Source organism: Euprymna scolopes, chromosome 46, assembly GCF_053919585.1.
Source record: "Euprymna scolopes isolate OS-2025 chromosome 46, ASM5391958v1, whole genome shotgun sequence".
Lineage (NCBI taxonomy): Eukaryota > Metazoa > Mollusca > Cephalopoda > Sepiida > Sepiolidae > Euprymna > Euprymna scolopes.
In genome coordinates, this window is record NC_136527.1 from 100596419 (window position 1) to 100610297 (window position 13879).

At 35.7% G+C, this 13879-nt stretch overlaps 1 protein-coding gene across 38 annotated transcripts in view; it reads right to left on the minus strand.

Moving 5' to 3' along the window:
• Positions 1 to 13879, minus strand: part of LOC145271199 (arf-GAP with coiled-coil, ANK repeat and PH domain-containing protein 2-like) — a 636480-nt gene that overhangs the window by 160565 nt on the left and 462036 nt on the right. For all 38 annotated transcript variants that reach the window (XM_080126741.1, XM_080126736.1, XM_080126765.1 and 35 more), the window contains one exon: positions 11054 to 11206. In XM_080126741.1, the coding sequence (XP_079982867.1) occupies positions 11054 to 11206 (153 nt within the window). The remainder of the gene's footprint in view (positions 1 to 11053; positions 11207 to 13879) is intronic.

A 13879-nucleotide genomic window follows, 5' to 3' on the forward strand; every position in this document is an offset into this window, starting at 1 on the left:
TCCACCCTAAGTAATGACTCTCTCAATCCTAAGTAATGACTCTCTCCACCCTAAGTAATGACTCTCTCAATCCTAAGTAATGACTCTCTCCACCCTAAGTAATGACTCTCTCAATCATAAGTAATGACTCTCTCCACCCTAAGTAATGACTCTCTCAATCATAAGTAATGACTCTCTCCACCCTAAGTAATGACTCTCTCAATCATAAGTAATGACTCTCTCCATCCTGAGCAATGTCTCTCTCCATCCTAAGTAATGATTCTCTCCATCATAAGTAATGATTCTCTCCATCATAAGTAATGTCTCTCTCCATCATAAGTAATGTCTCTCTCAATCCTAAGTAATGACTCTCTCCACCCTAAGTAATGACTCTCTCAATCATAAGTAATGACTCTCTCCATCATAAGTAATGTCTCTCTCAATCCTAAGTAATGACTCTCTCCATCATAAGTAATGACTCTCTCCATCCTAAGTAATGACTCTCTCCATCCTGAGCAATGTCTCTCTCCATCCTAAGTAATGATTCTCTCCATCATAAGTAATGTCTCTCTCCATCATAAGTAATGTCTCTCTCCATCATAAGTAATGACTCTCTCCGTCATAAGTAATGACTCTCTCCACCCTAAGTAATGACTCTCTCCACCCTAAGTAATGACTCTCTCAATCATAAGTAATGACTCTCTCAATCATAAGTAATGACTCTCTCCATCATAAGTAATGTCTCTCTCAATCATAAGTAATGTCTCTCTCCATCATAAGTAATGACTCTCTCCATCATAAGTAATGACTCTCTCCACCCTAAGTAATGACTCTCTCCACCCTAAGTAATGACTCTCTCAATCATAAGTAATGACTCTCTCAATCATAAGTAATGACTCTCTCCATCATAAGTAATGTCTCTCTCCATCCTAAGTAATGTCTCCCTCCATCCTAAGTAATGACTCTCTCCATCCTAAGTAATACCTTGTGTTTTTGCTGTTGCTCTTGGCCTTCGGGCCGGGATCAAAGTGTAGCATCTGTTCTGCAGATGCTGCACTTAAGATAATTTGTACCAGTCAATGGAGGGGAAACCCTCTATACTGGGACAATTATTATTTTTGGTAACGAGAGTGCCCCCTTTTTGCCTACTTTTAGGGGAGCTGGTTTTTACCCCACATTAAAAACGGCCTCGTGCCTAATTTGCTTTGGTGGGGAAGCAAATAAATACATTAAATAAATAGAAAAGAGGGGTTTTAAAATGAATATCAATACACACAAAAGAAAAACGAATTTATAGGAGTCCTATGAATTCGTTTTTCTTTTGTGTATATATATATATATATATATATATATATATATATATATATATATATATATATATTCAAACATGCCAAATTAACACGACAGAGTTATTCTTTTTTCCAGTCTTTCTGGGTAGCTTTTCCATTTGCCGGGTGATCTTTTTAATTTCATCAAGCATGTTATATAAAATGGGGTCCAAAAGTTGTTGTTCGCCTATATTCTTCTTAAACGCTTCCTATCGGTGCATCTGATTATTGTCAGGAGCGATTGTTGTTGTTTTCTTTCTTCTTTTTTCCTTGGAAGTTTGATGTATTTTATAATTTTTTTTTTTTTAAATTGGCTATAAAGGTGGGTGCAAATTAAAATACAAATTAAAAAGACCGCTCGGCAAATGGAAAAGATATCCAGAAAGATCGGAAAAAAGCAGAACTCTGTTGTGTTCAATCAGACGTGCTTGAATAATGACTTGCTGCCAAAATATACAAATATAAATTCACTTGTCATCTCTTTTTTTTTTAAAAGATGGAATCGCCCGATCATGGAAGACAAAATGCAAGCAAGGTCCACAAAGTTTTATAATTATATAAATATGACATAATATGGTGACATATCAGTTCCTGTTAGATTTTCAAAGTTAAGCAACAATGAACTTAGCCAATACCAGATGGGTAATCATTTGGGAATGCTAGGCACTGTATGTAATGCACTAGGACATAGAAATTTCCGGGTTAGGTTTAGGGTTTAAAGACCACTGAGAGAGATAAAGACTATTTCTCCATTAAGACATGCATCTATGACAAGGAAAACTCTAATGTAAAACCTGCTCTGTCTGTAGCAACCATTTGAACTGACTGAGATCAGCAGTTGTCTCAAAAAGTGTCCATGGTTCTACACAAACATTCACCATTATAAACAAATAGATTATATATATTTTATACGGGATTATATATATTTTATACAAGATTATACATATTTTATATGGGATTATATATATTTTATACGGGATTATATATATTTTATACGAGATTATATATATTTTATACAAGATTATATATATTTTATACGGGATTATATATATTTTATACAAGATTATATATATTTTATACGGGATTATATATATTTTATACAAGATTATATATATTTTATACGGGATTATATATATTTTATACAAGATTATATATATTTTATACGGGATTATATATATTTTATACAAGATTATATATATTTTATACAAGATTATATATATTTTATACGGGATTATATATATTTTATACAAGATTATATATATTTTATACGGGATTATATATATTTTATACAAGATTATATATATTTTATACGGGATTATATATATTTTATACGGGATTATATATATTTTATACAAGATTATATATATTTTATACGGGATTATATATATTTTATACAAGATTATATATATTTTATACAAGATTATATATATTTAATACAAGATTATATATATTTTATATAAGATTATACATATGTCCCAGGTCCTATGTACTGTTCATAACTTTATGTGTATATATATATATATATACATATTAAAAAGTTTGACTCATGTCCAGGTAACCTATATCTAAAATTTCAAGTGTTTAGAACCAAAATTGGTGGAGGAGTTTGGTAGAGTCTGCAAAGATCAACCTTTTCAACTTTGACCCCTTGGCAGCAAAATTTTCGCCTAAAAACTTATTAAAAAGCTTGCCTTATGTCTGAATACCCTTTATGTAAAATTTCAAATGCTTAGACCAAAAATTGGCTGAGTAATTTGGTAGAGACCACAGAGGTCAATTTTTTTAAAAACTTTGACCCCGATTTTTACTCATTTATTGTTTTGGGCTCAAATCAAATTAAAAAGTTTGATCCATGTCCAAGTAACCTACATCTAAAATTTCAAGTGTTTAGATCCAAAATTGGCGGAGGAGTTTGGTAGAGTTTTCAAAGGTCAAATCGTTGAACTTTCACCCCCCTTGAAAGCCAAATTTCTGTCCGAAAACGAATTAAAAATATTTTCCCAGATCTCAATATCCCTTATGTGAAATCTCGAGTTTATAGACTGAAAATTGACAGAGTAGTTTGGTAGGGAAATGTACACACACACACACACAAGTTCACTTTTATAGATATACTAGCATTTCAGCCCGGCTTTGCCCGGGTGTTTTGAGGTGTACGCTTAGCAAAACAAAAAAAAGTCAATTTTTTTTTAATTTGACCCCTATTATGACCCCTTAAAATTTATAGTTTCGGGCTCAAATCACTTTATTAAGTTAGATCCAGGTTCAAGGAACCTATATCTAAAATTTCAAGTGTCTAGACCCAAAATTGTCGGAGGAGTTTGGTAGAGTTCTTAAAGGTCAAATCGTTGAAATTTGACCCCTTAACAGCCAAATTTCTGGCTGACACCCATCACATCGATTTTCCCAAATCTCAGTACCCGGTATTTCAAATTTCGAGTCTATAGACTAAAAATTGACAGAGTTATTGCGTAGGGAAATGTACACAGACAGACAGACACGTTCACTTTTATAGATATATAGATAGATTACATACATATTTCATATAGAGTTATAAATGTATATATATATATATATATATATATATATATATATATATATATATATATATATATATATATATGATTAGTTTTGGAGGGAAAAAAATTATGACTTTGCTAATGAAACTGAATGACTGATAACTAAATAAAGCCAGTATTGTACAATTGTTTCATTCTCAATTGCGTTTTTATGAAGACAAATATCAATAATTACATTTCTTCTTTCATTTGATGCAGTAATATTGGTTCCGTTGACCTGGTTGCCAGCCAATGGCTAGAGATACCCCCACCCTCGCCTCCACGATACACACACGTCTGAAACATGAATTAACATTCAATCATTTGAAAATATGAACATAAAAAAAATGGCTTCCATTATTAAGGATACACAAACCAACTTAAGTGTATCTCGTTTCAGTTGTACAAGGGGCGTGCAATAAGTAATGCCCCTGACCCACTTCCAGTTGTCTGATCTAACTGAAATTTTGCATGTGCAATGATTTATATATGTACGGGTTATGTGTCAAATTACAGCTCTGAACTAATTGTGGTTTCTGTTTTACATGTGTTTGAACTGAGTCAGGTGTGAAATGGAGCCTGTTGAATGTCGAGCAGTGATCCAGTTTTTGTATTTGAAAGGACGCACACCACAGGAGACTTTGATGAAATGAAAGAAACTTATAGTGATAATGCCCCATCATATGACCTTGGAATTCAAACATGGCCGGAAGTCTGTGGAAACAGCTCCCAGGTTGCCCCCTTCTGCCATTGATGAGGCGTCTGTCTGTCAAGTTGAGGTGGCCATTTTGGAAGATCGGCGCATTACTATTCGCCAAATAGCCCAAGATGTCAAGATTAGTACAGGGTCTGTGGAAACTATCATTCATGACCATTTGCATACGCATAAGGTGTCTGACAGATGGATTCCCAGGTTGATCACACCATTCCAGAAGCGAGAACGTGTTGAGTGCTCGAGGATGAATTTGGAGATGTGCCAAGAAGATGAGTCAAAATTTTTTCAAAAGACTGATTACACAGGATGAAACCTGGGTCCATCACTATGATCCAGAGACCAAAGTCCAGTCAATGCAGTGGAAGCTCTTGGACTCACCACCTCCAAAGAAGGCAAGGGTGCAGCCCTCCGCTAGCAAGGTCATGCTCACAGTCTTCTGGAACAAGGACGGAGTAGTGATGACAGATTTCCTAGCAAAGGGTACCACAATTACAGGAGCCTATTATACTTCACTTTTGAGGAAATTAAGGGAAGCAATAAAAATCAAGAAGCGGAGCAAGATCAGCAAAGGTACCCTCCACCTGCAGGACAACACTCCGGTCCACAACTCGCATGTCGCCAGATCAGAAGCACAGGCTTGTGGTTATGAAATCCTATCCCATCCTCCCTACTCTCCTGACCTTGCACCCTCTGACTTTCACCTCTTCCCAACCATGAAGTTGTTTTTGAAAGAAAGGCGTTTCCCAGATGATGCAGCCTTGATTTCTGAAGTCACATCGTGGTTGGAGGACCAACCTGGGGTGTTCTACAAAACCGGTCTTCAGAGCTGCATCAAACGATGGGAGAAATGCATAACTCTGGGTGGTTCCTATGTAGAGAAAGACTAATAACTGTGCCAAGTTTCGTTGCTCTACTGCTATGGGAAGTGGGTCAGGGGCATTACTTATTGCACGCACCTCGTATATATTTGTTTTTGTAACAACTAAATTACTTTCATTACATAATACCTGTCCTTAACCGACATTGCCCGGGAGTATTTATAGCTTCTCGCTTTAGAATAGCTTCTCGTTTTAAGTTATATTTTAATTTTTTTTTTTTACCGAGATATTTATAGTAATTGCATGACAGCAGTTTTTAACGTCTTCTTTGGATTGTTACTTGCGAATGAAGCCAGAGATGGCTTCATGGCTGGGTTCGAACCCCCTGAATGGCAGTAATCGTGTCACTTTCCACTGATGATTCCTGAAGGGATAAAACACTAATGTCTGTGGGTATTTAAAAAAAAAAAATTATGTCAGCCCCTTTAAGAACTCGGTTCTTATTGTTGAGCACTTTAATGAGATTTAAATGAAAGTCAATCAATCAGGTTCACATGTGCACATCATGATGTTAAAATCATTAGATCACTATGTATGAACATCTAAACATTTAAAAAATAAATGTTTAAATTTCAACGATATTTCTCGTGGTTGAGGTTGGCCGTGTGGGTTTGTTCCTTACTAATGGAGTCAGAGATGGCTTCATGGCCAGGTTCGAATCTCCCGACCGGAAGTAGTCATGTCACCCTGTACTGATGATTCTCGAAAGGATGAAACACTAGTGTCTGTAGGTATTTAAAAAATAATTATTACAGTAATTATATATATATATATATATATATATATATATATATATATATATATATATATTTTTTTTTCAATTTGTCTTTACATAAGCAGTAATTTGTTGCTACACAGTCATGAGTATGTTTCGGTCTTCTAGTATTTAGTAATTAAAGACCTCTTCAGGCAACAACGTTTATTTTCGAAAGCGTAGAAGACCGAAACATACTCATGACTGTGTAGCAACAAATTACTGCTTATGTAAAGACAAATTGAAAATGTAACTTGCCCTACTTCTGTATTAACCTCGTTATATTTCATTGGTTACCTACTTTTGAAAAATAGTAACTTATAACAAAATATATATATATATATATATATATAATCCTGAGGTGAATCGGAACACAGATTAATTAATCGTGTAGTATCGAGTTTTACAAAATATTTTTAGGAGGTAATATTATATAAGACAATCCCAGCCCAAAAGAGAATTGCTCAATATACTTTATAGAGCAAATGGAATTTATAGTTTTTTGTTTAAATTTAATTCAGAAAAACATCAATTTTTCAGGAAATTTTTTTTTCTTCCTCTTTCTTTCCCTCATTCCGTCAATGGACAGGAAAGAGAAAGGTACACCCGTTTGTGTAATTACTTTCTTTATCAATTTCACCATGTAATCAATTTCCCAAATGTTGGTGCTCAATTCTGCCACATTATTGCTTGTAAACCTTCCATTTCAAACATATATAAATCATCTCTTTTGTGAATATATGCCTTCTTAACTCATTCTTTTGTTTTTTTTACCGGAAGACAATGTCTCATATTTTTTCACATCTACATATAGAAAAGACAAAACGGTCGCACGCGTTTTTGTATGTCCAAGTAAGGCTTTCTTTTGCGGAGGCGCTCGGGAGGGATGGGGGGGTACTATTTCTTAGAATTCCTTATATACTCCCTAGATAATAATATCTACGATTTACAAACGGACGTCGTGTCTACATTTATTTTAATCGACTTTTATAAAATGTGCGCTATTTTTTCCTATCGCCTATTTGTGTTATTTATATAAAAGTGAAACTAATAGAAAATAAAAGGTTTCCGCTGGCCTATGATCACTGTGGGGAATACCCCTCATATCAGATAATTGCTATTCATTAAGATATTGCCAGAGCCCCCTCTCCCCCTCTTGGGGGGAGCTGGTGTAGGAAACAAATACGGCGGAAAACTGAAAACTTAACTGGCTTACAGCCAAACTTTACTGATCGCTAAATTAGAACGCTTTTCAATCCTTTTCCTTCCTGGCCGAGCGGTAAGATGTCACGTTTTCTTGCACGTTCTTTTCCACCTTCATGTCAAGGCTTCAGGTTCGAGCCTGCCTGCCTATGACAACTTTTTTTTTCTCAACACACATCCCCAAACAACCGGGCACCTCTGCTGGTCTCTCTCTCTCTACATATATATATATATATATATATATATATATATATAAATATAAAAGGCAAAACGGCCACACAGTACGGCACAATCACGTTCACACACTGGTTCTCACCAGATCACCAGTTAAGCAACGTTGAGCCAGATGAATGACCATTTTGGAAGGCTAGGCGCTGTATGTACCTTCTGGAAAGGTTGGGCGTGGGGCCAGCACCCTCACCCTGTAAAAAGAACTCCGTCGCTACAAAAGCATCTCCAAAAAGTTGTAGATGGCCTATACCCCTTAGGGGCTCAAGGCTACGGATGGAAAACAGCCACGCACATTTTTAGTTGGGGTTTTCGACGAGGTTACTATTTTAGAGAACTTTTCTTATACTCCCTAGATTGCATTATCTCCGATTTGTGAACGGACATCTTTATCTTTATCTATCATTATTTTGATTGAGTTTAAAAAAATCCCTCGTTTCGAGTGTTTGTTTGTTTTTCTTGTATAAATAAAGCGAAACTAAACCAAAGCAAAGGCAACTGCTCCTCGGCATTCTGGCCACGACGTCCAGAAAGACAATTAGTTTTGATCAATGTGGGGGGGGAAAACCCTTCATATCAGACAATTGCTATTCATTTGGACACTGCCAGAGTGCCTCCTTTTTTGAGGTAGCTGGTTTTCCCCAACATCGTGGGGAAACAAGTACAGTGTCGAAACCCGGGAAAAGAACATGTGAAATTGCTCCAGAAAAGGTTTAATATTTATGAAGCAATTCTGGTTTCTGATTGGTAGCAGAACGTGAATTTATTTGATTCGTCAGTTCTTAGCAGCATCGTTTATAAATAGAATCGTCCGACTGTGTGGGATCATACCCCATTAGCCGTTCAAAATATTGCAACAATTAGTTTTGATCAATGTGGGGAAAACCCTTCATATCAGACAATTGCTATTCATTTGGACACTGCCAGAGTTCTCCTTTTTTGAGGTAGCTGGTTTTCCCCAACATCGTGGGAAAACAAGTACAGGGCAGAAAGCCAAAAAGCTTAACTGGCCTACAGCCACACATTCATTTCTGTGCCTGCGTGATTCTTAACTTATTTACCAACTCATTCATTTCTTTTTCATCGCTAAATTTGAACACTTTACACTTCCGTTCGCATCATAGTGCAGCGGTAAAATCTCAGGTTTTCTTTCACTTTCTTTTCAGCCTTCGCGTGACGGGTTCGAGCCTGCCTACATACAATCACTTTTTTTTTCACACACCTACAAACACCTGGGCAATGCCGGGCACCCCCGCTAGTCTATATATATAAAAGGCAAAATGCACGTGCGAGTTGTTGTATGTTTTTTTGCCGGCCTTCTCGTTTACTATCGCTTAAAATTGTTTATATACCTCCTAGATTATAATATCTAGGATTTGCGAACGTGCGTCGCGTCTAGATTTATTTACAGCGAGTTTTACACGATTATTGCTATTTCAGCTTCTCACATGTTGATTCTGCTTTTTCGTATAAAAGTAAAACTGATGTGAAACGTCCAGAAAGCGATGGACGTTTGGTCAATGTCGGTTTTCACCGTCATATCAGACGATTGCTTTCATTTGGATACTCCCCTAATAAAGGAGGAGCTGACTTTCCCCAACACGTTGGGTAAACAAAACCAGACAAAGTTGGGTAAAAAACAAAACCCAAAAGAACTACCCCGCAGTTAAAATTAAGTGCGGAATGAACGTTTCATTCCCTGTGGCGTGATGTTTGACCTTGTTAAACATGCACCTTTTGTCACATCACGTTTCACACATTCTCGCTTCTCTGCCATTGTAGCATGGCGGGTTAGTCATTAGTCTATTAACTCAAGGGTTCAGGTTCGAGCCTGCCTACCTACAAAACTTTTTTTTTCTTTTACACCTCAAACACTCGGGCAATTCCGGGTACCCCCTCCCATCAGGTTCTAGCCTACCTCCCTCCCAAAACAGTTTTTTGCTGGTTTTTTTTTTGTTTTTTAATATTTGTTTTTGAGCCTATCTTCCTACCAAAACCTTTTTCTTTTTTTATCTACCCCCCTCCCAACACACCCACCTACAAACAACCGGGCAACACCGGGCACTCCCGCTAGTCTATGATATAAAAGTCAAAATGGGCGCATGCATTTGTGTATGTCCGCGAAAAGCTTTTTTGGTGGGGGTTCTCGACGAAGTTTCTATTCTAGAGAAGTTTTATGTTTCGTAAATCATAATATCTACGATTCGAAAACAGACATCGTCTCTATCTTTATTTTGATCGACTTTTAAAAAATTCCCTGGTTTCCCATGTATGTTTGTCTTTTTCATATAAAAGTGAAACTAATTGAAGCGAAGTCAGCAGCCTCCTGGCCCTTCAGCCGGGACATCCACAAAAGGCAGCCAGCTTTGATCAATGTGGGGAAAACCCTTCATATCAGACAATTGCTATTCATCAAGACACTGTCAGAGTTTCCCCTTTCTTGGGGGGGGGGCTGGTTTTCCCCAACATCGTGAGGTAACAAATACGGCAGAAAGCTGAAAGCTTGACTGGCCTACAGCCAGACGTTCATTATTGCGCCTGTGTGATTCTCATTCATTTCTTTTTCATCGCTAAATCTGAACACTTTACACTTCCGCTCGCCTGCTTACTAACACTTCCCTCCCCAAACAAACACCCAGGCAATGCCAGGCATCCCTGTTAGTTTGATTATAAAACTCTCCAAATTACAAAAAATTTACCTAAAGAAGGTCGGTGATTACATTGTCCAAAATACCGTGAAAATAGACGAATATCAAAAATTCCAAAACCAATTTTTATTCAAGATTGTCTGTTCTTTTTCACTTCTGTTTTCTGCTATCTATTTAACTGGATACCTAGGTATGGTTAAGCAGACAAGAAAGCCATTCTTAACATGCGGAAAGGAAAGGGGGCTTTCATGTTATCTTAATATAAGATAATCATTAATCAGAAGGGACCATATCTGTCGTTTCATCTGTAGGGCAGAATCCGGAAATCGAAAAGATCAATTTAACTATAACCAGAAAAAGAAAAAAACAAACAAACATATCTGTTCAATTTTTAGATAGGGAGAAGTTTAATTTTCTATACAAGTTCAATTTTGAAATAACCATACATTGCCACCATTGCTCGAAATTCAGAAATAAGTTTTTAGACTGGATTAATTTGTCCATGGGTTAATATAAAAAAAAAAAATTCAGTAATTAAGCTAATCTTGCATAGTAAATTGAACCCCTCTCCTAAAACTGAACAAATAATGTTTTCAATTTTTTTTTTTTTTTTTTTTAATAATTTTAACATCTTGTGCTAATCTGCAAAACATTTTTTAAAATGTAGATGACGGTATTATTGAATGTGACAGAGATAATCGCCAATCTTTGCCTTCTCGAACACCAAACGAAGGATGCAAAAGGAAAAAGAATTTTTGTTACCTTGCAGGGGAGACAACTTCAAAGCAGAAGCGCCGGTCTATCTCAAAGGCCGGCTTCACAGTGCATAAACGTAGGTCTTCTTCCATAATAGTCTGGCTGTCCTTCGAACGTTTCCGGTAGACAAGTTGATTATCTTGGATAGCAAACCATCGCCTGCAAATAATTTAAATAAATAAATAAATAAAAAAGATTTTTATTCAAAATAAAAAAATTAAAAACAAGCCTGTGAGATATTAACCATCGATCTCTATATATAACTAAAACTCTGTGAATCTTGCATTTTTATCACCGTGCACATTTGATGACGTCATCAAAATGATGATGTCACACAAAAATGACATCACAAAATGATATCATGAATCAAATGAGGAGAGAGAGAGAGAGAGAAAGAGAAAAGAAAAGCAAAAGAAAGAGAAATAGAGAGAGGAAGGGGAGAGAGAGAAAGACAGAGGGAAAGACAGTGGGAGAGAAAGAAAGCGAAAGACAGAGGAGGAGAGAGAGAGAGAGAGAGAGAGAGAGAGGGAGACAGAGGAAGAGAGAGAGACAGACAGAAAGAGAGAGACGAACAGACAGAGAGAGAGGGAGAGAGAGAGACAGAGAGAGAGAGACAGAGAGAGAGAGAGAGGTATACAGAGGGACATCATGTAGGTGACCCTTGACCCAAAACATTGAATAGAATATGCTTGCACTTATGCCCCCTTGACGTACATATCCCCACTTAGCAACAAAATCGCACCCCTTCACCGTTGAGGTCCCTAAATGCCAAAAAGATTTCTACTCTAATAGTTTTTTTTTCTTGAACAGCTAGACTTTGGAATTCCTTTCCTGTTACCTGCTTCCCTGACTGTACTGACATAAAAAATTTCAAATGTAATGTAAATCAACATCTTGTTACTCTTTCCTAGGCATCGTCCCAAATAGTAGCCTCTTACATCAAATTGGTGATATGCCTCGTTAGAGATGAACGTGAATTAAAAAAATTATGATATGGATTTTATACAACTGACGTTTATACGGTAACAGCATCGACTTTTTTCACAAGAAACTGTGATACCTACGGAACATTTTCTAACCGACTATGAGGTTTTTTTTTTACAGCTGATTTATAATTTACTAGCGAGGGGTACCCGGCGTTGCCCGGGTGTTTTTCGGGGTATGTGAAAAAAAGCCGAAGCGTTGACGACGCGCAGTTGGAAAATAGTAAAGTGTTTAAAAAAAAACAGGTGCGCGTTTTTGATTGACGTGACGGCGATAGGTATTCAGCAGTTATTTTGTGCGGGACAGTTTTGAATAAATGGGTTTGTTTGTTTTTAAAAAACCCGCTCCCTCGTCTCGATATGCAGGGGGGGGGCTGGCTTTCCGCCTGTGATTAGAGTCGAGTTTCGCTTTTTTTTATACCGAAAAGCGAATGTAACGCGTGCCGATGCGGGAAATGCGGAATAATTAAGGTTTGAAAGTCAATAAAATTAAATAGACAGCCGAGCTCCGTGGATAATTTGTAGATATTACAATTTCTAGATGATATAAAAAGTTTTAAAATGTTGTGAAGCGAGCAAGCGCTTGTTTGAAAGAAGCCTTTCGTGGACATCGAGGAAAAGCGAACATACATACATACATACATTTTCGCTTTTATATATATAGATGAATTGGAAGTGCATTTAACCGAGTTTTCTATATATAAAAAAAAAATCAAGTGTTTTTAACTGAAACTGTGAATCTTGCATTTTTACCACCATGCACATTTGATGACGTCATCAAAATTATGATGACACATGAAAATGACGTCATCCATTAAAACAAAGATGGGGAATAATTGGACACAGTAAATGACATTACAAAATGATGTTATGGAAGAGACAAAATTAAATTATATATATATATATATATATATATATATATATATATATATATATAGAGAGAGAGAGAGAGAGAGACAGACAGACAGACAGAGAGTGAAATACTAGGTGTATCAGAATTTTTGTAGGAATTTTTGACACCCCTAACACGAAACTGCGAATAAAATATAAAAAAAACTCGTAATTTCTCTTTTAAAAGTGGGTTGTTTATTTTCTTTATGGATTATACTTCCAAAATAAACTATTAAAGTTGTTTTAAAAGTAATAGAAATATAGTTTTTTTTATTTAAAAAAAAACAGTAATGAATTTTACGAACTCAATATTTTTCAATTTTTAAACTTTAAAAATCTATCAAAAGTTTTCTATTGATTCTATTTTTACGATGTTTTCAGGGTCAATGTGAAATTTTATGCTCTTTCCAATAAACCGAATATAATATTTTAGACAAACGTTTTTTTTTAATTCACGCCCCCCCCCATTTTCAAGTGTCTATTAAAAAGTAAATAATTAATTTACTCACCAAAGTTTTATATATTAGAAATTGAAGAGAAAAGGTCAATAAATAATATATTCAAATTTAAAACAACAAAAAAGTAGTGTTTTTTTAGAAATTTACCTGTAAAATCCGAAGTTTAAAACCTTAAAAAAAAAACAAAAAAAAAAACACGTTTGTTTTTATGCTTTTTTGTTTTTTTTAATGAAACCTTGGTCCTTGCTCTTTTAATTGAAAAAAAAAAAAATAGGGATGAATTACATTTTTCGAGGAGTTATAAGCTTGGAAAGACGGGGTGGAATTATTCACTATTTTTCACGAAATTTCTGACACGCCTAACAAATGACTTAAATACACATTTTCTAACCGACTAATTTTTTTTGCAGCTGATTTATAATTTATGACTTAGAAATGTATTTAACTGAGTTTTCTACATAAAAAAAAATTCAAGTGTTTTTAACTAAAACTGTGTGTAT